General features: G+C 42.1%; 2 protein-coding genes across 2 annotated transcripts; one reads left to right on the top strand and one right to left on the bottom strand.

Moving 5' to 3' along the window:
• Positions 1-6,204: 6,204 nt before the first annotated feature.
• On the bottom strand, positions 6,205-9,141 carry LOC308514379 (general transcription factor IIF subunit 2-like). Its single transcript, XM_081084538.1, has 2 exons — positions 8,152-9,141; positions 6,205-7,365 (listed from the first exon to the last, which is right to left on the bottom strand). Exon 2 carries the CDS (start codon positions 7,246-7,248, stop codon positions 6,502-6,504), a length of 747 nt encoding a protein of 248 aa, XP_080940664.1. The 5' UTR covers positions 7,249-7,365; positions 8,152-9,141; the 3' UTR covers positions 6,205-6,501.
• A 2,737-nt stretch (positions 9,142-11,878) lies between these two features.
• Positions 11,879-16,606, top strand: H1-7 (H1.7 linker histone). The gene has a single exon (XM_081084537.1). The coding sequence runs from the start codon at positions 14,931-14,933 to the stop codon at positions 15,783-15,785; it is 855 nt and encodes a 284-aa protein (XP_080940663.1). The 5' UTR covers positions 11,879-14,930; the 3' UTR covers positions 15,786-16,606.
• Positions 16,607-24,260: the final 7,654 nt, after the last annotated feature.

The following is a 24,260-nucleotide window of genomic DNA, read 5'->3' as shown; positions in this document are numbered from 1 at the left end:
CTTAGTAGCTTTCTCTGAGAATGGATACTCTCAGTCATTATCCTCAGCTAGGTGTCCTCTCCTATAAGATAGAACATCTGTTATCTATCTGTTATCATTTTGATAAAAATCTCATGTAAAATAAATCACTTGTTTAGCACAATGCCTGAACTTCTATATGTACATATAAGATTTTTGGTTATTCTCTTCCAGTCCCTCTCCCCCTTCCCTCTGAGATCTGTCATTCTGTGTCATGCTTCCATGCCTCTAGACCAGCCGTGGGCAAACTATGGCCCTCGGGCCGGATCTGGCCCGTTTGAAATGAATAAAACTAAAAAAAAAAAAGACCGTACCCTTTTATGTAATGATGTTTACTTTGAATTTATATTAGTTCACACAAACACTCCATCCATGCTTTTGTTCCGGCCCTCCAGTCCAGTTTAAGAACCCATTGTGGCCCTCGAGTCAAAAAGTTTGTCCACCCCTGCTCTAGACCTATTTTGTTCATTGGTTTATTTTATTCATTAGTTTCCACATATAAGTGAGATTATGTGATCTCTAACTGGCTTATTTCGCTTAGCATAATACACTCCAGGTCCCTCCATGCTATCTCAAAGAAAAGAGATCTTTCTTTTTTATAGGTGCATGGTACTCTATTGTGTAAATGTACCACAGCTTTTTTATCCACTCATCTACTGAGTGGCACTTGGACTGTTTTCAGATCTTAGCTATTGTAAATAGTGCTACTATGAACATAGGTGTGCATATAGTCTTTCTGACTGGTGTTTCAGGATTCTTAGGATATATTCCCAGAAGTGTGATCACCTAGCACAGAAAACCACTCTATCAACACAGGGAAGCATAAAAAATGCGGAGACAAAGAAACAGGTCACAAGTGACAGAAAGAGAGGAAAGCAAACAACTGGATATAGAGTTCAAAACCACACTTTTAAGGTTTTTCAAGAATTCTCTAGAAACCGCCGATAAACTTAGTGAGACCCTCAAGAAATCTAGTGAGACCCTCAAGGTTATGAAAAAGGACCAACTAGAAATTAAGCCTACACTGACTGAAATAAAGAATATTATACAGAGTTCCAACAGCAGACTAGAAGATCCCAAGAATCAAGTCAAAGATTTTAAATACAAAGAAGCAAAAAACACCCAACCGGAAAAACAAAAAGAAAAAAGAATCCAAAAATATGAAGATAGTGTAAGAAGCCTCTGGGACAACTTCAAACGTACCAACATCCAAATTATGGGGGTGTCAGAAGAAGAAAGAGAGCAAGATATTGAAAACCTATTTGAAGAAATAATGACAGAAAACTTCCCCTACATGGTGAAAGAAATAGACTTACAAGTCCAGGAAGCGCAGAGAACCCCAAACAAAAGGAATCCAAAGAGGACCACACCAACACACATCATAATTAAAATGCCAAGAGCAAAAGACAAAGAGAGAATCTTAAAAGCAGCAAGAGAAAGAAAGTCAGTTACCTTCAAGGGAGTACCCATACGAATGTCAACTGATTTCTCAACAGAAACTGTGCAGGCCAGAAGGGAGTGGCAAGAAATATTCAAAGTGATGAATATCAAGAACCTACAACCTAGATTACTTTATCCAGCAAAGCTATCATTCAGAATTGAAGGTCAGATAAAGAGCTTCACAGATAAGAAAAAGCTAAAGGAGTTCATCACCACAAAACCAGTATTATATGAAATGCTGAAAGGCATCCTTTAAGAAGAGGAAGAAGAAGAAAAAAAATGAGGAAGAAGAAGAAAAAGGTAAAGATACAAATTATGAACAATAAATACACATCTATCAACAAGTGAATCTAAAAATCCAGTGAATAAATAATCTAATGAACAGAATAAACTGGTGAATATAATAGAATCAGGGGCATAGAAAGGGAGTGGACTGACTATTCTCGGGGTGGGGAGGGGAAAGGAGTGTGGGGGTGCAGGAAGAGACTGGGCAAAAATCGTACACCTATGGATGAGGACAGTGAGGGGAGGGGGAAGGACAGAAGGTGGGGTGGGAACCGGGTGGAGGGGAGCTATGGGGGGGGGAAAAAAGAGGAACAACTGTAATAATCTGAACAACAAAGATTTAATTTAAAAAAAAAAGAAATAAGAAAAATGACTTTGTGGGTTTGTGCATACATTTAGTAATAAGTTTTAATGACATCGAAGACATATTAAATAAAGACATTGCAATTAATAAATCAATTTTTTCTTTTATTCAGCAGAAATTTCCTTACACAATCAAGTATATTGTATTGGTCTAATTTAGTTATCTCATTTTTGGGGAGAAGGAATAAATCCTTTTGTACAATCTCAGGGCCCTTGAGATGCACAAAATCAGTCCTTCCATTATTTCTTGTAATATTGCATTCAGGAAAAACTGTCAAAGATATATTTAATTTAAAAATTATCAACATTTTAGAACAGTTCTCAACATCATAGGATCTAGTCTTGACTGTGGAATTAATTACTTTTAATTTGGTTATTGAATTTTTTACGTAATAATAATATTGTTTATTTTATTCTGTACCTTTCAAAATGTTTTTATCTACAAGCCTTTTAAAAAATACGAGCTTTATTGTCAGCCTTTTTAAGCCAACTGCTCAAAACATTGGTCTATTATAGCGGTGGGCAAACTTTTTGACTCGAGGGCCATAATGGGTTCTTAAACTGGACCGGAGGGCCTGAACAAAAATATGGATGGAGTGCTTGTGTGAACTAATATAAATTCAAAGTAAACATCATTACATAAAAGGGTACGGTCTTTTTTTTTTTTTTAGTTTTATTCATTTCAAACGGGCCGGATCCGGCCCGCGGGCCGTAGTTTGCCCATGGCTGGTCTATTACATAACTGAAATTATATTAAGACCGTGGTTGCTAATTTATTAAGCATTAAAAATATCTTCTTGCCGAACCGGTTTGGCTCAGTGGATAGAGCATCAGCCTGCGGACTCAAGGGTCCCATGTTCGATTCCGATCAAGGGCATGTACCTTGGTTGTGGGCACATCCCCAGTGGGGGGCGTGCAGGAGGCAGCTAATCGATGTTTCTCTCTCATCGATGTTTCTAACTCTCTATCCCTCTCCCTTCTTCTCTGTAAAAAATCAATAAAATATATTAAAAAAAAATCTTCTTAAAAAATAGTAAATAAATCTGAGAGGTAAGCACACTTGTCCCATTCGAATTTCTGTAGTAAAACTCCACCTTAAAATTCCACCTCTGAAATCCCATTGCCTCAGTAGACATTCCTTTTGTGATTGGCTAATGGCTAATTCAGAGGGAGGGGCGGGCCTTTGCTGTTTCAAGATGGCGGCCCCCATGAGAGCCACATAGCGGCTGCTTAATCCTTTTTTTCAGATAGAAAAGATAACTTGCTTATCATTACACTTGGTTAAAATTACAGAATTTTTTTTTTTTTTACAATAGAGCAAACCTTTTTTTTATTTTTTAAGATTTATCTCTTTAGAAGTTACTATGGCAACATGTAATTTCAAATCTTGCCATTGCCCAGCAACCATAATCTTATTACATACATTTTGACAATTAAAACATCCCGTGTACTGGCTGAGTTTAACAATCTCATCTATTAAATTTGGCCTTCCTGCCCTCACAATGTGACATATTGCCAGATGTATATCAGCCTTCCTCTCAATCTCACAGTGGTCAAAAGCATGTTTATCAGAGCTAGTGTTATGCCCAGATTTCAGGATCCCCAAAAACCCACCAGGGAGCCAGCCGAGTCTGATGCAAAAGCATAAGAGTCTTTATTTCAAACCTGGGTTTGGCTCCCCTACCCTCCTTACCGACTCAACAGCAAGCCAAGTGGCAGAGAGAGAGAACTCTGTGTGCAGAGAGGTTTTATAGGGGGGTTAGAGTAAGGGGAGGAGAAAGGACTGTGGGCCCTGCCGATTGGCCAGGCTCAAGTCGGTGTCTCATTACACAGGATGTGGTCATATCTATGGTGACTTCCCTTGATTGTCATTGGTTAGTTTAAAGAAGTCCTGGGTGTGGCTAGCAGAGGCTTGGGCTTCCGGGAAGAAGCCTTGCCGAGCACATGGCCAAGGCAAGATGGAGGGCGTAGCCCTTACCCTGGGGCAAGATGGAGGGCGTAGTCCTCGCCCTTTCACTAGAGAGTCCTGAAATAAAAGAAGGTGGAAACCCAAGTTGAAGGGAGTCTCATCCATGACCAACAGCCATATTTTAGTATTGAATGAGAAAGCAATTCCAAAAAATTAATCAGGAATAACACCAGTCTACCACATAGATTAGCTATCCTATAGAAAAGGTAACAAGTGTTTAAGAAACTCTAAACTAAGTGTTTAAAAAACTCAAGCAGCCCTGGTATTAGCTACAACAATCAAGGTTTATAAGACTGCGAACAAAGACCACTAGGGGGTGCACCAAGGAAGCATAACAAAATGCGGAGACAAAGAAACAGGACAAAATTGTCAATGAAAGATATAGAGTTCAGAACCACACTTTTAAGGTCTCTCAAGTACTGTTTAGAAGCCGCCGATAAACTTAATGAGATCTACAAGAAAACTAATGAGACCCTCGATCTTATATTGGGGAACCACCTAGAAATTAAGCATACACGAACTGAAATAACGAATATTATACAGACTCCCGACAGCAGACCAGAGGAGCGCAAGAATCAAGTCAATGATTTGAAATGCGAGGAAGCAAAAAACACCCAACCGGAAAAGCAAAATGAAAAAAGAATCCAAAAATGCGAGGATAGTGTAAGGAGCCTCTGGGACAGCTTCAAGCGTACCAACATCCGAATTATAGGGGTGCCAGAAGATGAGAGAGAGCAAGATATTGAAAACCTATTTGAAGAAATAATGACAGAAAACTTCCCCCACCTGGTGAAAGAAATGGACTTATAGGTCCAAGAAGCGCGGAGAACCCCAAACAAAAGGAATCCAAAGAGGACCACACCAACACACATCATAATTAAAATGCCAAGAGCAAAAGATAAAGAGAGAATCTTAAAAACAGCAAGAGAAAGAAACTCAGTTACCTACAAGGGAGTACCCATACGACTGTCAGCTGATTTCTCAACAGAAACTTTGCAGGCCAGAAGGGAGTGGCAAGAAATATTCAAACTGATGAATACCAAGAACCTACAACCAAGATTACTTTATCCAGCAAAGCTATCATTCAGAATTGAAGGTCAGATAAAGTGCTTCACAGATAAGGAAAAGCTAAAGGAGTTCATCACCACCAAACCAGGATTATATGAAATGCTGAAAGGTATCCTTTAAGAAGAGGAAGAGGAAGAAAAAGGTAAAGATACAAATTATGAACAACAAATATGCATCTATCAACAAGTGAATCTAAGAATCAAGTGAATAAATAATCTGATGAACAGAATGAACTGTTGATTATAATAGAATCAGGGACATAGAAAGGGGATGGACTGACTAATCTTGAGGGGGAAAAGGGTGTGGGAGATGCGGGAAGAGACTGGACAAAAATCATGCACCTATGGATGAGGACAGTGGGTGGAGAGTGAGGGCGGAGGGTGGGGCGAGAACTGGGAGGAGGGGAGTTATGGGGGGGAAAAAAAGAGGAACAAATGTAATAATCTGAACAATAAAGATTTAATTAAAAGAAAAAAAAATAAAAAAAAATAAAAAAATAAAAAACTCAAGCAGGTAGTGTGATGAGGTAAAAGGTAACTAAAATTAAGCTCAAAAACCCAGGTTTGAAGAAATACCAAAGCATAACTTCAAATGACATAACTCTGCTGGGAACACTGCATCTGGCAGACGCTGTCACCACAAAAACAAAAGGCAGGGGTAGACGACCCAGGTATTTCAGGGCAGTCTACACATAAAAAGACAGGGTTTGGGGAAGATATGTGCTACAAAACAAGCATGACAGGCATCCAGAATTATCAGTTGTATACAGATTTATCACACCATTATCTATCTGCTTCTTGACACTCAGCCTCAAATAATTAGGAACTGGAGGGCAATGGTGAAACAAGATTTGGTTCCTGCAACAGAACAATGCAGGATAAGACAACTGGAGGCAGGGTAGGAAATAAGACCATCTTCCTTAATCAGAATTTTACTTTACAAAGGGGATGCAAGGATAAAAAATTTTCCTAGAACAGTGATACTCAACCTCAGCATTCGTGTTCTGTTAAGAAAACAAATAATACAGAAAAATATTTATCTCAATGGGTAGTTATTTCCTTGATTTGCTTTAATTACAGAACCTCTTAACCCCCAACTCCTAACCCCATCATGAATAATCTAGTTTAATACAAGTTAAGTCTATAAATAAGTTTGTTATTTCTCCTCAAAAAAAGAAAACACCAAAAAAACCACTTTAGTAATTTTTCAAGAATTGTTGTTTATAAAATTTACCTAGAGAAATTAACGTTTCAGTCATTTTGCCCCTATAACACATGGTGCTCCGGTTCAAGTATCAATGCCGTATGCTTAACACATCACCCTTAGTTGTTCTGTTAGCATGCTGGCTTGGAGTCTTCTTAATCACTCTTTTCTTCTCCTTGATAATGTCTATACTCTGGCTTCAGCTCCCATGTGTTTCTGTGGATCCCTTTCACATTCTGAATACCAATTTCTTTTAAGATTTCCATCAGGTAGACCACAGACTGTTTTGCGATGTCCACCAAGTCCTTAAGATTATAATACTGATGTTTCTCAAAAGCTGAAAATAGCATGTCTAAAACATATTGTTTATCACCTTGAGCTCGTTTGCCATCTTCTTTCTTTTTCCTTTCATATTCAATATTGTATTGATGATTGGCAACAGGTTTGTAATTGGTTGTCACAACTTTGTCCAGTTGTTGTGATAGCCGTACAGGTTTAGAAGATTCTATTTGCAGTCTCTTTAATCTCATGTAGTTTTCACTTGCAGCAGGTCGGCATTCAGCTCTTTGTACCACTATTCCTTCCAATGAAAGCTTATCTGATGAGCTCTCAGTAAATACTGTTAATGTTTGCCCTCCAACACTTCGCAAGACAAATGGATGTTCTCTAGGAGCGCTGACTGAAGTTGGTTTTCCACCAATATCATGAATATTTGCAAGATCCTCATTCAAAGTAAATGACACCTCAGTCCTTCCTTGATTCTTGGCAATCCGCAGTTTCCCGACTTCACCTCTTCCAGGGGCTTTAGCCCACAGCTGTGACAAATATTTAGGAACCTTGACCAGCCACACTCTGGTGTTCTGCTTGGCGCCGGTCAGGTCGAGTTCCCCACGCTGGGCCATGGGTCTGTTGCCGGAAGAGGAGTGCGACCCAAAGCAGGGCTCGGGTGCTGGGGACTGGGGCCGAGTGTCCGAAGCATGATGCAAGCCATGGAGAGAGGCCGACGCTTCGTCGCCCAGCTGCCAGGTAAAATTACAGAATTAATCCTCTTTTCTTTTTAGACTTAGCTTGAAAACTCACTAGAAATCATATTACCCTTTTTAGAACTAGACAGACTTACACAGTAAAAGCACATACTTTAGAGTTAGACAAACTTAATCCTACACTACAGATACTTTACAAGGGAAATTTAGATCAAAGCTAGAACTTTAACTGCGTGATAGCAGGCATTCAAACGCAAATTGGCCATTGTCTCTTGCCGGGCCTGAGTTGAGTCGTGCCCAGGCCAGGCGGGAAAGTCTTTATTTGTCTGAGAATTGCTCTGGGCTACCCCCCCCCCCCCCCCCCTGCATCCCAGAAAGCGCGGAGCCACCCGCCAGAAGGGAGGCGTGGAAAGCCTGTGGGCTCCTGTGGCCACTGGGAGAGGAGGCTGGCTTGCATGCGCAAGACGGGGAAGGTGCTGGGAATTCAAACCTTCTCGCTGCAGTTTGGGAGTGCTGACGGGTCATGAATAAAGTTTAAGAGATCAAGAATTTGACTACATTTAACAGAGAAATCTCGGCCCTTTGGCATAGCTTTAAGCATCTGCTAATAGAGCTCTCTCTCTCTCCTGTGACCCGGAAATTACCCATTTTTACACCCAGCTAAATTATCCTTCCAAACAATACACTCCTAAAACGCCCTTAAGGTACTGTGGCGGCTGCAATTACTCTGGAGTGATCCCTAATAACATGCCTAACCTCCTTGCTTTTCAGCCCCCCGCTGTGCCCCACATTGGGCGCCAGAATATAAAACATGCGGTTTACCTGGGGCTGTTTTCTCTCCGCACCCCCACGGAGAAGGAGACTTGAACCGGTTCCTGCAATCTGGGAGGCGCTATTGGGATTGAGAAATAATGAAAGACAGACATAAAATAGATCAAAAGCTGGTCCTGGGTGGGCTTCTGTCCTCTTCTGGCGGAGAAGCAGAAAGACCAAGTCCCAAAGCAGCCTGTTTGTTTTATAGTCTCAATTACAGGAAGTTATATCACATCTGAGTGGGCCTTCGACATCATGAGATCCATCCTCTTAATACTGGGCGGGATAGTCAAACTGGGTGGCACCCAATCTTTTGACTGGTCACGCCCCCAAGGGAGTGGCTCTGCCTGCTCCCTGGGTCCAGCTGACATAAATTAAACCAAGTGTATTCTGATGGCCCCCAACAATCACCAAGTCAAATGATAGTTCAATTTGCCTTCTCAATCTTCATCTTGCACACTTCAGGAGCCAAGACTGCCATGGAAAACCAGGAGCAAGTAACCCACACCTGGGACCCAGGTTATTATGTGGCTGTTACTAGGCAGTTTGTCCTCCCTATTGGTTTTTAATATAGTTTTTTTAAAAGTATAAACTTAATGTTTATTTATTCTTTTGATGGTTGAAGGAGGAAGTATATAAGAAAGTGGGATAGGAACTAGGAGTGGGAACATTAATCAAGCATCCAATAAGGGAAATTAGAAATCAGAGGCAAAGAAAGAGAATCTCAGTTTTTCTGAACCTAATAAAGGTGGAAACTGATAGGTCAATGAGAATCCAGTGTTATTTTAGAAGAGCAATCTGGTTGTTGGGAGACAAAGCTGCTTCTTTGGTGATGAGGGTGGGGGTTGAAATATGTGGTATTGTCTCCCAGCATTGGCTGTTGTTTCATGGCAGTTTATGTGAATAGTAGAATTCAATGTTTCTTTAAATACACAAGGTTTATTTTTTTTAATGAATTCTACGTTTCTAATGATATAACTTCTGAATCAATTTAAGTGCTTTGTAAAGTTAGCTTTTTAATCTGTTAAGTTTATAGCCGATTTGTGGTTGTAGTATTGGTAAATAATCTAGATTTCTAGGCTAGGTCCATAGGTCCACGGATTTCTTTCTTTTAGGTTTTGTAGAAAAGGCTGCTCCTCTTTTTGGCATATTTGTGTATGCTAATGTCAAAGGAGACTTTTTGAATAATACTTAGCTATAAAAATAATATAATAACATGTAAATAATATATACGAGCGCTCTCATGTATATTGATATGTAGAACCTGTCCTGAAGAGGTGGTGAGGTGACAGGAGGCAGGACTGTGCATAAGTTTCCAGGATTCCAGCACAGGCTTCTTCACACATAAAACACAAACTCACAATAATATTATTAAGAACTTTAAGATGACAACCTCAGTATCAAACTTCAAGCATGGAGCCCTGTATGGCAAGCATTAGTCACATGTTCATGAAGTTGGCCCTGCTAATTACATTAAAGGAATTTTCTCCAATGTAAATGATGAGGGGTCACATTCCTTATGTGTTCCTGTTGTGTAACTTATCTTGTGCAAAATGGAAGGCTCATTCACATTGATGATATTTACAGTATTTATCTCTATTACCTAAGGAGAGAGAAATTGTCCCATACTCATTGTTACAGTCATAAGATTTCTGTCCACTGTGAATGGTCTTCTGTTACCTAAGGGATGAAAGAGCAATAAATGCCTTTCAGCACTCATTGTGTTCATAGGGATTCTCCCCACTGAGTATTTTATTCATAGTAAGTTAAGAACTACAGCAGAAAGATTTTCTATACTGGTTACACTCATAGGGCTTTTCTCTGGTATGGTTTGTCATGTTTCCTAACGGTGAAGTAACACTCAAGGCTTTCCCAAAGTTACTGAGTTCCATTTTTTATTCTATTGTATACAGTAAGGGAAAAGCTTCTTGAAGGATTTTCTCTATTAATTACAATAATGGGATTTTCTCCAGTGTGAGTTCTCATGTGCATATCAAATGAGATCCCTTCCACTCTCTTTAAAAAAAGGTTAGTTGCAATGTGAAATCTGAGACCATATCAGTGAACTTTTCTTACCCCGTAACATAAAAAACTAATGGTCTCTCTTCTTTTACCCACACATAATTCTGTAGCCTTGCATTGTAAAATTGCAGTGCATTGGCCATTTGGAAAATATTAGTTCATTGAGTTATGCAGATCTTCCACAAACCGACATATTTTACTATGCATTGTCCAAAAATCATAATTGTTAATATCACCACTGATCTCAACAGAAAGTGTTGGGATGGTGTCAAATTTATTTTAGCTGATACAGCTCTTCTAAAATTTTATTTTTTGTCTACAAACTGGATTTTACCATTATCAATAAAGTATGTCAGTTGTTTTATATAAAATTATAGTCACTTTATTCATTTCTGAGAATGTTTGGTAAATACCTAATTTTGGATAATTATTGTTTGTATTTCAGTTGCTCTTTCAAGTACAAATGATGTTTCATGAAAAAGTGGCTAATTCACCTTGCAACAAATTGCACAAAGGCTTGTCCTTGAGACAATCACTAAACTTCAGCACATAGCAGAAATGCTTTATTTGCACACAGAATGTTAAAAAGAAGGGTACTCAACGATTGAGATTTAATAAAATGATAATTTTATATTGCTTCATCAAAGATATTTTCAGGTTAATTGCTGAGAGATTTGCCTGGTCCTCCCAGTGTGATCACCTGGAACTCATTTCTGAAAAATTGTGCTGAAGAGTAAAAGGATGAATGCTCAATTGCCAGGCTGTCTCCATGCTTTTAAGGAATCTTGTTATTTTATTTTTAACATTTCTTTTTGTGAACCACTGTAGTCTTCCCCAAAGCCCTGAAAGTACTAGCAGGCTTATTTGCTTAAATAACTATTTTGGGGTCATTTGCATTAAAGTGGGAGGCACATAGTAGTTAAGGAGGGGAAAAGGTCTTAGAATATAAGACAAAATGAGAAGAAAAGTTCCTTTTCAGAAAAAAGAACTAGCAGTTTAAGGTCAGTGAGGGAGTTGTAATAGACTGTTGAACACATTTCTGTTATCTGTTTGGAGAGAGGTAAATTGCGTCACTGCAAGATAATTGAGTCAGAAAGACCTAACACCTTGGAACTCAGGCCTGTGGATTAAGGAGAGGCAGTGAGTTACAGATGGAGGTTAGATCAGTGTGTGCTCCTAATTTTTGCTGCGCTCTGGCATGGATTTATCCTTGGTTAGAGCTGTATAACTCTGTATGAGGGAGTGAGATTAATTGACATTTCTGATGTTCTTACATTTTAGTATAGTAAAGCTTGCGTATTCTCTAAATCAACCAAGTTCCTCGAGAGATCTCAGAGAAGCTTCGAGGAAGAGTCTTGTTATCAACTGAGAACAAAGCAATCTTGCTCTGGAACTTGAAGCAGAAGGATTTAAGCTTGACATTATCCCCTAGCATCTTCCCTCCCCCACAACTCCCATCCGCAACCCATAAGGCGTCCAGAAATTAAGAGCTGTTGCTCTTTCTCACAATAGGGTGATGATGTCCTCGCTAAGTGATAACTTCTGGTTTATAATCAGAGACCATTCAAATTGCAAGGGATAGTTGTCTTTCTGGATCTTGGGTTGGTATCTCCTGATTAGGGGCTAAATGCTGCCTTATACTGACCCTTTTCCTAAATAAATTGGTGGGGTTTTTGTGGGTTTTTTTTGCAGTATTTTTTTTCCTTTTGGGGTACCAGAAGAAGAAGGCTTGCAAGTAGATTTATTCTAAAGAGAAAGACAAGAACTCTAAAGGGTCGGTCTATGAAAAATGTCCGTCAGCTGGTTTTCTTGTTCCCTGAGCCAGCTGAATGGTAGTGGGCATTTGTTTCCTACCTCGAATTTTTGTTACCCCTCTATTACCTACAGCACATTTATACAGAAATCTATGTAGAAGTAAATGATTATATATAAATGAAAATGTTTGCCTTTTTTGCCATAGGTGTTTTTGATATGTTTTTCATATATTTATTTTTCTTTCATTTCAGGCTAATTGGCCTCTTTTATAATCGCAGGAGTATTAATACAATGGTTTTTTGACTTGGTTCTTGTCTTTCATGATGATACCATTGTGTGCAGCCAATCTGGAATTAGCTGATTGAAAGGTCAGACTTCACTTACTTTCCTCCTGCTCTCAAAGTATACAGTTTTGCCTCTTTTTTCTCCTGGTGGTTGCCCCATACTGTGGCCACTGACCTATGCAACCAGGAAGTATAGACAGATCAAGAGACTACACAAATGGGAGAATCCTGCTCCATGTGGCTCTGCCTCTCCGTCTGGCAACTCTTCCATGGTGCACTGCCTATGTCAGTGGTTCCCAAACTTATTTGGCCTACCGCCCCCTTTCCAGAAAAAATATTACTCAGCGCCCCCTGGAAATTAATTTTTTTTAAATTTTAATAGTAATTAAACAGAAAGATATATGCCCCCAAATGCACCTGTGGCCATCACCGCCCCCCTGGATCGCTGCAGCGCCCACCAGGGGGCGGTAGCGCCCACTTTGGAAATCACTGGTCTATGTGTTAGTCCCCTCTCCTTGGAGATCCTCAGGTTCACACTACTCTTTTGGGAGAAGGTACAGTGAATGCTCATAGATACTCATGATTTTGAGCTGTGATTATGGAGATAATAGAGATATGTAAGGTTGGGAGGGTCAATCTTGGCGAAAGGGAAACCAAGCACAGTATTGTAGTTAAGAACTCAGGCCTTAGAATTAAATCGACTTCAGTTTGAATCCAAACTTGACCACTTACTGCTCTGTGACCACTTACCGATGTGTCACTATGGTATCTGTCCTTCACATCTCGGCCCTATGCCACCTTTCCAATCTCATCTCCTGCCACATCCCTTCTCATTGCCTACTCCACCCCCCACCCCCACCCCAACACTTATATTTTAACCAGATAGAACTGCCTGGGAGTTCGTTAAAAAGTATGTCATCTGGCCCCATCCCAGACCTAATTACTAGAATTTGCACTTTTTGAAGTGTGCATTAATGTTTAAGAAGTGCAGGTCTAAGCTACTTCCTAGAACTTTGATTCCTGGAAGAAACTATGTCACAGTAGACTGTTGAGTATATGTGACTGTCCCTGGAAAAGTATGACATACTTTACAATTTGAAGTATTCTTTGAATTATTCTATGAATTAGTCCCAATTAAACAGTGTCCAAACTAAGAAATCCTTGAGCAGCTAGCTTCCTTGGACCCTTCATTTCCAACCCTTTGAAATTCATCCTGCTCTGCTCTACTGGTTCTCTGGGAGTTTTCTTCTGGATCCAGAGAAAGCCTCGGCACCAGAAAGAAGTTTTAGCAGACTCAATCAAATGCCTGCTATGTATGATGAGATAGTGAGTGTTAGGTACAGGATGAGACATAGAAATTGAAAGACTGTCTGGCTCTCAGGAAATTTTTTTATTTAGTTGGAAAGACACAGAATAAAACAATTTATGCCTCTTGTCATCTACCATCACCTTTTCTGATCCATTGCAATAATTATGTGATGTTGGTAGGGAAGGATTACTGCCTTTTTTTTTTTTTAAAGAAATCAGATCCAAAGATATTAAGGGATTTATCAATGTCATATGGCTGTTGAAGAATTAAGATATGGCCTGGCCAGTGTGGCTCAGTCATTGAGTGTCAACCCAGGAACCTGGAGATCGGGGTTTGATTCCCTGGTCAGGAAAACATGCCCAGGTTTTGAGCTCCATCCCCAGAAGGGGGCACGCAGAAGGCAGCCAATCAATAATGTTTCTCTCTCATCAATGTTCCTATCCCTCTCCCTTCCTCTCTCTCTTAAAAACAATAAACATAAAAAGAAAGAAAGAGAAAAGATGAGAAAAGAAAAAAAAGAAAAGAAAAGAATTAAGATATGTATCTGTGTTCTAGCTTCAAGTCCAGGGTTGTTGGGTTTTAGTTTGTTTGTTTGTTTGTTTTTTAAATATTGTGGCACATTGTACCCTCTAATGCCAAATTAATTTAAAGTAAAGAAAAAGCAGTATAGGAGTGTAAAAGTAATTGTGGTAGTTAAGAGGAGAGAAATCATTAGCAGGATTCAGCTAGGCAGAGAAAGGGGGTGGGCAATCCAAGAAGAGGCACTGGAGGGAGATGAGCTCAAAGGCTGTTCAACGAATAATGTTTAGACCAATGTTCTTGGACTACTTGGAATCTGATTGTTCCAATCCAACGGAATGAGGCATCTGAACTTCCAGGTGTGGGTACCATTGTGGTGCCTTCCGTGGTGGAGAGTCAAGGAGACATGGCTGCAGACACGGCTGAAGGGACTAACAGTGGGCCTTTCTAGGCGGGGTTGTGCTGTGGGCCACCGCATTTACTTCTCGGAGGCATCTAGGACTTGTTTTGGACAGTTGAGAGCAGTGTCTCTCCCCCTAGGGACATATGAGTAGATGGCGTGCACTAATCTTCACAGAAAACTAGTGAACTTCAAAAAGTGGTCGAGATCAAGATCAATGAGAAGTGTGAGCGTAAGAGCAGGGAACAAGCTCGGGAGGATTATAAAGGTGCTTCTTCCGGTGCATCTGCGCGGAAGATCTGCAGTGGTTCAGACCCAGAAGGAAGTGGTAGGTGATTCAAAGTCAAAAAGGCCCCTGCCCAGGAGGGAGCTGCCAGCCCTCTCCTAGCACTGAACCTCCAGGCTGGCCCGCCTTTGTGACGTGGGCCAGCCCCCCAGCCCGAGCTCGGTCTTTGTAGGTGAGTCCCCAACCCAGCGCCCCGCGGAGCAGAGCTGGGCCATGGCAGAGGCGACCGGGGCCGTGGCGGAGGCGGCTGTGGCCGGGGCCCGGGCTGTGGCCGGAGCCGGAGCCGGGGCTGTGGCTGTGGCTGTGGACGGGGCCGGGGCCGGGGCCGAGGCCGAGGCCGAGGCGGAGAAGGCTGAGCCCAGTGGCGGATCTCAAGGCGCTGAAGTTAAAACCCCGCAGCCCACGGAAAAAATCCTCGCGGCCCCGCCGAGGCGGGACTCGAGCTCGGTGCTCCAAGTGTCCCAGCTGCTGCTCGGAGCCATCGTCTCGCACGCGGGGCTGACGGTGGCCACGCTCAGGAAGGAGCTGGGGAACGCCGGCTACCAGGTGCGCAGGAAGTGCCAGCGCCGCTCCGGCTCCGCGCGCAAGCCTGGCATCAGGAGCACTCTCATCAGGGTCAGCGGCAGCCACACCGGCTACTTAAGGGTCTGGAAGCCTCCAAAGCCCAAGAGGAAGCCGGGGCGCCCGAGGTCGGAGGAGGGCGTTCGGTCCGGGAAGACCCCTTCCGGGCTGCGGAGCCCCCGGAGGCGCCGCCGCGTGCGCTGCCGCAAGGCGGCCAGGAGGGCCCGGGAAGTTTGGAGACGCAGCGCCAGGGTGAGCAGCGCCCTGAGGAGGCTGAGGCCGAGAGTCCGGGGCCAGGTGCGCTCCAGAGCCAAGGAAGGCACGAGGGCCAAGGTGATGGACAGGGGCAGAGGAAGGCTCGTGAAAGACAGGCCTCGGTCCCGAGAGAAGAGGCCCCGGGAAGAGAAGAGGCGGGAGCCTGGGAAGCCGGGAAGGCGGGCCATCCCGAGGTCGGCTTCGGTTAAAACGGGCCCAAGGGCTGCTCGCTCCGACTGCCGCAGCGTCTGAAAGCCCTTGGCAGCCAGCGTGGAAGCCTTAGTGTGGGAGCAACTTCCCTTCCTGCAGGCACAGAAGCCTTTCCCCATAGGGGTCCAATTAGAGCCGCTCTCACACTCATGGAAATGGACAAACTATTCACAAGACCTTTCAAATCACCATATTGTGTCTGTTTCCTCTTTATCCCCTGGGGGGCGTGGTGGAAGAAGGAAGGAAGGAAGGAAGGAAGGAAGGAAGGAAGGAAGGAAGGAAGGAAGGAAGGGAGGGAGGGAGGGAGGGAGGGAGGGAGGGAGGAAGGAGAGAGAGAGAGAGAGAGAGAGAGAGAGAGAGAGAGAGAAGAAAGAAAGAAAAATTGGTATTGAACTAGGATGATTTTAAGTGTCAGTAGAGTAAGAAGGACTTAAATATCACATATGCTTTGACTGACAAAATTCAATAAGGGAATTTTCAACTGGGAAAGTACCAACTCCTAGAGAGTAAACTATTCATAGAATGCATATCAGAAACACAAGGAGATGGGGAAGGTTAGATAATGAATAGCTAGTTCTTTTGCTTTTCCGAAAAAAACAACATGTATTGAGCACTATATATAAAATATGGAGCAAATGTATGATTCCTTTTAGTTCTGAATGTGGGAGTTAAGAATAGATGGGAGTAGTTCTCATGCCATAGGCCATGACAGGACACAGAAATGATTCCTAGGGAGCCCTGGCCAGGTAGCTCAGTTCATTGGAACACTATCCAGATATTCCAAGGTTTTGGAAGAAGCCTTGCAGGATAGAGGGTTGCTAGGAAGGGAAACAGCAGAGTAGTTGATTCAGGGAAATGATGTTTCCAACTGAAGCCAAAGGAGTGGGGGGAAAGGGAAGCACCTTAGAGGTGCTTTTTCTGAAAAGAGGTGAGTGAAGGTGAGAGGTGGGAAAGTGTGAGAACCTGGAGAGCTTGTTGCAGAGTATGCCAAATCAGCTTTTCCCAGAAGAGTCTGATATCTCATCCATAGATGATTTGAACTTTAAAATTTCCCCCCGCTGTAATTAGGCATATGTGCTCTTACATTGTCTGTGAGCAGCAGAATGAAGCAAGCAGAAACAGAATCAGAACAGGAAGCCATCTGAAGAGATTAAGAAGTACAAATTGGTAGTTACAAAATAGTCATGGGGCTGTGGAGTACAGCATAGGGGATATAGTCAATAATACTGTAATAACTATGTATGGGGTGCCAGGTGGGTACTACTTATCAGGGGGATCACTTCATAAATTATATAAATATCTAACCCTGCTACACACCTGAAACTATTATATAGTAAAATTGAATTGTATTGTAATTGAAATATAAAAATTTAAAGAAAAAAGACTAGAGAGCCATCTAATAGAGACAGTGAGAAACACAATTAGAAGAAACTTAATCAAGGGTTCTTATGATAGCCACATGTATTGCCCCTTTATAGTCCCAGTTATGTTTACCTAAAGAACCAGATGGTCTAGAATTAGGACGTCTTTTCCCCTAAGATTGGTAGGAAAGAACACTGGTAACAATTTGTTTTCTAGATTTCTTAAAAACATCACACTTCTGTTCTATTATGATTTCTTCATTTATTAGTAAACTTACCAAATTTATTAAATGACAGACCCTGATCTTATATAGCTAACAATGATCATTTCTGATTATTTTTCATTAAGCTTTAGGGTGGCTGTGCTCTGATGAAATAGAAAAAATAACCTTAACTCATTGGCAGACTATCAAAATTATCTAGATCCTAATCCTAGCTGGGTACTTCTGTGGAAAGAATTCCCAAGAATAGCTGATCTCATCACTAGTGTTCACTATGACTAAGTCCTGCAATATGCTGGGCCTTTTGCTGGGAATAAAGACGGATAAAACATAATTCCCACTTTTCATTGCTCACAATATAGTGGCATATTTTGGGTATTTAACTTTAGTCAGAGGAAATGGAACATCCGTGACCTCAATTCTTTGCTTCCCTTTTATCTCAACAGCCCAGTGCAATGATGACTGGAAAATTGTTGGACTTAAAAAAAAAAAAATTGTTGGACTTTAGAGTTGTAATGAACCTTAAATGCTCTCTAGCATCAAATAGTCAATGGTTATTGAAAAAAAATTAACAAAATACAAATGGCCTTTAAACACATGAAAAATGTGCAATTCTACTCCTAAGAGAAATGCACATTAAACAATAATTTTAATCAATCCAAAAATGTTTAGGAACCTACTCCATTGATGAGGCTGTGGGGAAACCAGCACTCACATACAGTGTTAGTGGGCGTGTAAATCTCTGCCACCCCAACGGAGGGGATTTGGCTTTCCAAATTGCAAATTCAGATATCCTTTGACCCAGCTGAACTACACTTGGGAATTTATCTTTTAGATATTAGTGCACTGGTGAAAATATTTATGTTCAATGTATTTAGTGCAGCATTGCAGCATTGGTTAAAGCATGAAGCTTCCCTCCAGTAAAATAGCATGAAGCTGTAAGAAAAAAAGGAAGATTCTCTATGTATTATTATGACAAGCTCCCCAAGATACATTAAGTGGGGGAAAAAATCAAGACGACCATACCAATGAAGGAAAAATGTATTTCTTTGTATTGTATAAAGAAACTTGAAAGGATACATAAAAAACTGGTCCTCTGTTGTGAGGGGAAGGTGATGGGAATTGTAGAGGAGACACAGAAATTAGACTTTTTATTATAACTTTTTTGTATTTGTTTTCAGAATCATATAAATTGTGTAGAAATGTCCAAGCAATCATCAATTACAGCTTTTTCGTTTACAAGATGATTGTGCTTTTGCATGCATTATTTAATTTCACCTTCATCTCAATCTCTTAGATCTTAAGTGAAAAAGCTGTTTAGAAAATGTACAATTTAGAAATTGACTTTTTTTTTTTTTATCCTCACCCAAAGATGTTTTTCCATTGATTTTTAGAGAAAGTGGAAGAGAGGGAAAGACAGTAGAAGGAGGCATTGGTTGCCTCCTGCACGTTCCCTGACCAGGGCCTGGGCCAGGGAGGTACATGCACTTGACCGGAATCGAACATGGGACCCTTTGGTTCGCAGACTGATGCTCTATCCACTGAGCCAAAGTGGTTAGGGCTAGAAATGGACTTTTAATAGTAATTTCAGTGCTCTCTTCACTACAATTATAGATGTTGAATGGGGCCTCACCATCTACTCTTTAACTCTATGAACATCTTTTTTATGTAGGTAAAGGTCAGAAGTTTAGAATTCATTCTACACTGAATGTTTTAATGATTTAGTGGTTTCTTGCAGGATGTTCTCAAACACATTGTGGAGAGGTGTTTTCAGAGCATGTGAACATTTCCATTTGTCAGTGTTCTCAAAGCAATAGAGTTCACGTGTTCTTTCTCCCCCACTGGGGAACTCTAACATGGCAAGGCTGTCTGGTTGGGCTGGAGGTTATTCCAGCCAAAATCCAAGTGCCCAGCAAGGACAGGAAGATAGGTTGTTTTGGAAATTAATATAGGGGCACATGTCAGGAAAGGACTTGGAAGAGAGGAACTGGACTGAGGGGAGGGAGGTGTCAGTGTGAGGCCTTGGATGAGCCTGGGAAAGGCAGTGATCTGAGAGTAAGAAGGAAGTCAGACCTTCAGCAGTCCACTGCAGCTGGCTAAGAGAACAGGCACCTCCATGAACAATCACAGCTATGTTTCTCCTCCCCCTTTTATCAAGTCCTTCCCTCCTCCCCCTTTTAGTTAGGGGAAAGACCAGACTAGTCAAAAGTTTTCCTCCAAGTGACTAAGGAAGAGTGAGAGTGAACTGCAAGAAAATAGGAAAAATATGAAGCATGGAGGCAGGCAACACAACAGTCTGGCTGGTGTTGGGAAAACTGCAGAGGGGAAGCAGCCCCACAAACAGTAGGCATGAAGCTCTTCAAGGCAACTCCCACGCAGGAAGAGCAAAGCCTTTGGGATGTGCCAAGGCCTGCCAAGCGGTTCCCTCTCTCTGCCCCAGTGAAGCCCCAGGGCTGGAAGGCCATGTCAGTGGGTCAAAGACTGGTGGTTTCTCCCCTGCCAACTTTCCATATTTCCTCCCACACTATTTCTTACTCTCTATTCTTCATAACCTGCCAAATGCCTGACCTCTTCACCCTCTAAAGTGAATGCATCTGGCGGACAAGTTCGTGCCTAACCCCATCTGTGTGCATTTCCTCTGGCTCCCCCCAAATCACCAAATATTGTGAATTTGCCTGGGGAGTCATTTTGCAGTCACCACCACCAGCTGGTTCCAGACTCGGCTGTCTAAGTTTTAAGGGCTCAGCACTCTAAGAGTCTCCCAAGAGGAGACTTGGCACTTGAATAACCGAGACCAAGGGCTTCCTTAAATTTGTGCCCTAAGCCCTCCTCACTCACCTGACCTGGCCTCCCCTTAAGCCTGGCCCAGCTCTATGCTCTGCTACCTCAATTTCCAAGATGAGTTGAATCCCCGACTGGGGAGTGACATCTGGGAGCCAGGACTTCAGGAGGGAGGCAGAGAGGCCTATGTTGTGATGCCTTGAAGGTTTATATTTCAGGAAGGACAGTGTGGGGACTTACACATGGCTGCCCTACTTCCCCTGGGATTTCCCTGATCTGTTTCGGGTCTCTATTGCAGTTTTTGTATTGGTTTTTTAATCAGGACTGAATTGCTGAGAATGGGGGGACAGTAGAGGAGAGGACCAACAAAGGAAGTCAGTGACTGAGTTAATACATTCTTTATTCAATGACAGGGATCATAAAGAGCATATTATAGATCCCTAAGGATACAGACGAAGGTCCTTCGCTGAGTAATCTGTGGGAAGTTCACAGTCCATCTGAAGGAATTAAGTCAGACAATTGCTAGAAATCTGGCAGGCACGGAGCAATTGGGCTGGATGGCAAGTAGGCATATACCCACAATGCTTCCTGGAAAAGAGCACCTTGGCGCACAGTGTCATGAGGCATGGCAGGAAAGTGATGGCAGGAGAGGGCTCCGCTGAGGAACATGCTGAGTACAGGTCCATGATCACAATCGCCCAGGCCTGGAACAGCCAGTGCCTACCATGTAGTGAAGAGCTCAAAAAATGGCTTGTAGAATTGGAACTAGTTCTCAGGAGCCACAAGAAATAAAAAGGGACTGAGTAAATCAAAATAGTGAAAAGTAAAAAGTTACATCAAGGGAAGAAGAGCCTATAGGGAATGGAGTTGACTGTACCAGCAACTTTGGCCAAGTCCGGATATGAGAGAGAGATGCAGAATGGTGAGATGGCAGCTGAGCTGCTATAGCCAAGCCAAGAATTTGAGAAAAGAAAGTGGGAAGTATATGGAATGGACCCTGCTTAGTAGGCTTAAGGCTGAGAGAAAAGAAACTGGACAAGAGGGAGGAACTATGATGGAAGAAAGACAGGGATTGGGAAGAACAAACACCTTCAGGAAGGTGTGGTATTTCCCAAACAAAACAAAACAAAATACCGAACCAAACCAATCAATCTGAAAAAGAGAAGTGGGAGTTGAGTGTAGGAAGCTCCCCTGGCCAGTGTGGCTCAGTTGATTGGAGCGTTGTCTCATATACCAAAAGGTTGTAGGTTTGATTCCCTGCCAGGCAGGGCACATACCCAGGTGGTGGGTTCGGTCCCAGGTCAGCATGTGTGGAGGCAGCCAATCGATGTTTCACTCTCACATTGATGTTTCTCCCTCTCTCTCTCTAAAATAAAATTTTAAAATAAATAAATAAATAAATAAATAAATGAATAAATAAATAAAACATGTCCTTTAAAAAAGAGTGGGGGATGAGCTCCTTTTATTGGGAATATGGAAGTGCTGACAGGAAGGGAAAAAGGGAGAGAGCCTGAGGTCTGGAGCTGAAGAAAGCAGTAGCCAAGCTTTTTTCTGCCTTAGGGGAGAGGGGCTGATCACCTCCCCCAAAGAGAGGTAGGTTCATTCTAACCTTTTGGCCTTGGAGATTCCCATAGGGGTGGCAGGTTTGCAACTTTCATTTCAGCCTGTCCTCATGAGCAGGCCTAGGAGAGGAGCTGGAGGAGGTAACGATCCCTTCCTGAAGCCTGAATTGGGCAGAATCTTCAAAGTAGGAGAATGTTGTGTTTTTTAAATAGACAATTTTTTAAGATTTTTTTTTTTTTTTTTACTGATTTTGAGAGAGAGGGAAAGGGAGGAGAGAAACATTGATGTGAGAGCGTAACAGCAATCAACTGCCTCCTGTACGATCCCCTGTAGGGATCGAGCTTACAACCCAGGCATGTGCCATGACTGGGAATCGAACTGGCAACCTTTCTGTGCCCAACCAACTGAGCCACACTGACCAGGGCAGGAGAATGTATTTTTTACATAGGTGCCATGGCTTCATGGGTTACAACCTCTACCTAGTACAGTCTGGGTTCAAATCTCCCTGGAGTCACTCACATCTTACTAAATGAGCCTGGTTCCCTCTTATGTCCTCAGGGCTCCCTGATGCTCTGCTGCCCTTGCCCATACAGTAGACCAAATCCTGGTTAGAAATTCCTTGCATAGCACCTTATTGTTCTCCAATGCATTCTGAAGTTGGAAAACTTGGGTTAAGGGCTTGGGACAGTTGGCTTTACTCCCTACCTCTGTGCTGAATGTTCACCAAGTCTGCCTCTAGGGCAACTATTAGGCCCAGAAAAGGACCAGATAAGTAGCAAAGGAGGATCATTTCCTTGGTTGTCAGTTTTTCAGCTTTACATTGGATTTCCCCTCTTTGGTGTGTCTGTTCCTTTTGTCCTTTCAGATTTTTGGACCTACAAATCCTGTGTCCACTTTAGAAGCTCCAGCCCCAATCAATCATAGCAACGTGGTAGTTGCCCCACCAGTTTCTGAAACTGGTGACTGGCCCAGTCCTTTCATTGACTAAAGAGTGAAGGAAGGCCTTGGAACTCAAGAGGAACAGAACCGAAAAACAACTAGCTTGGAGAGGCTGCAGAAAATCAATCTGACAACATATGTAAAGATCCCCTCTTTCCCCATTTGAAGAGGGTGCTGTACCGCTGATTGAAATGGAATTTGAATCTCTGAGCCAGAGGTTCTTAAACATTAGCATAACTCAGAGATCCAGACAGACAGACTAAAAGACTAATTGCTGGGCTCCCCTGCATTACCCCATCCCTAGTTTCTGATTCAGTGTGTTTGGGGTAGAGCCTGAGAATTTGCATTTCTAAAACAAGCTGCCAGATGATATTGATGCTGCTGGACCAAAGATCACACATTTTGAGAGCGTAGGCCTATTAGAGCATTCCAGGGAAAAGAAAGAACTTTTGCCAGCTCAGGATCTCTAAGGGGTCTAAGAGAATAGATTTTACTTTTCTGTTACTGCCTAGTCCCACTCACTCCCATCCAGAGATGGAAAGACCTATCTTCTGGTACCTATGGTTCTGCGTCAGGGTTCACCCCTGTCCTTGATATAAATAGATAACAGCAGTTTGATTGCACAAGTGCTGGAAAGGGAAGGATTTTGTCCCAAATTATATCACCCCTTCAGCTCCCTAAAGGCATAACATCATTTTAACAGGGGAACAGATTTTCCTTCCACTTCCACTACCAGATATCAGAACACTTAAAATGTAAACAGATCTGGGTAAAGCTAACACTTTGGGTCACATTCTCCTGTGTAAGGGATTCTTTAGAGATACTTCTTTGATGGGATGCAAAGGGGAAGATACCTGTGCCCTGAATAGAGGTACCACAGAGGGGAAAAGGTGACAGGTTTCTTATATGGGACTTCCCTATTTTACATTTTGCCCAGAGAGAACACAGAGACATTTTTTATTTAAAGCAGTTTGGATGGACATGTGGCAGAGGCAGTTGGAAGATGGGAGTTTGAGGCTGATTCCCTGTGGGAAAAATCATTCAAATCTACTTGCCCATATGATGGCTGTTGCTTATTTTATTTTTTGTCCAAAGGAAGTGGTGTTGGACCGAGGTAGAGAAGAAGAGTGGTACACCGGAAATGACCTAAAGGGTTGCCCCTTCTGCAGAAGACCCTTAGACTCCATGATGCCTTTCAGTTGGGTGCTACGACTGCACCTACACTTTAGGGGCTTCACTTTCTAGCCTTACAATTACTAAAACAGATTAAAGGCTGGAGGTTAACATCTAATTATTAAGAGTGTGACTGGCAGTATGGAGAGTCACCTCCTACAAGTCTTTAAAACAATGTTTGTGAGGAGCTGGATTTGTTAGTATACCATATCTTTAAGAAAAAAATAGAGTAGATTGTAAGCAATACCCTTCTAGTCATTATAGACCAGACTATTCTTATATCCTACTGCCTCTGGTATCTTATTACTTAAAATATTTAGTGACCATTGCCTTGTACTTCTTGACATAAATATACTATAATGACCTTTCTGTGACCCCAGTTTAAGTGATTCCATGGGTAGACTAAATGTGTATGAAAAACTGAGTGAATTGCTAATGTATATTTTTTCAAAAATGAGTTCCTGGTTTTTATCAGATCT

This window comes from Myotis nattereri (genome assembly GCF_964212035.1).
Source record: "Myotis nattereri genome assembly, chromosome: 2".
Classification (NCBI taxonomy): Eukaryota; Metazoa; Chordata; class Mammalia; order Chiroptera; family Vespertilionidae; genus Myotis; species Myotis nattereri.
This window is presented reverse-complemented; position numbering and strand designations above follow the sequence as displayed.

Excerpts from the sequence above, each read along its gene's own strand:
- LOC308514379 (XM_081084538.1), bottom strand. The coding sequence starts at position 7,248 with ATGGCCCAGCGTGGGGAACTCGACCTGACCGGCGCCAAGCAGAACACC.
- H1-7 (XM_081084537.1), top strand. The coding sequence starts at position 14,931 with ATGGCAGAGGCGACCGGGGCCGTGGCGGAGGCGGCTGTGGCCGGGGCC.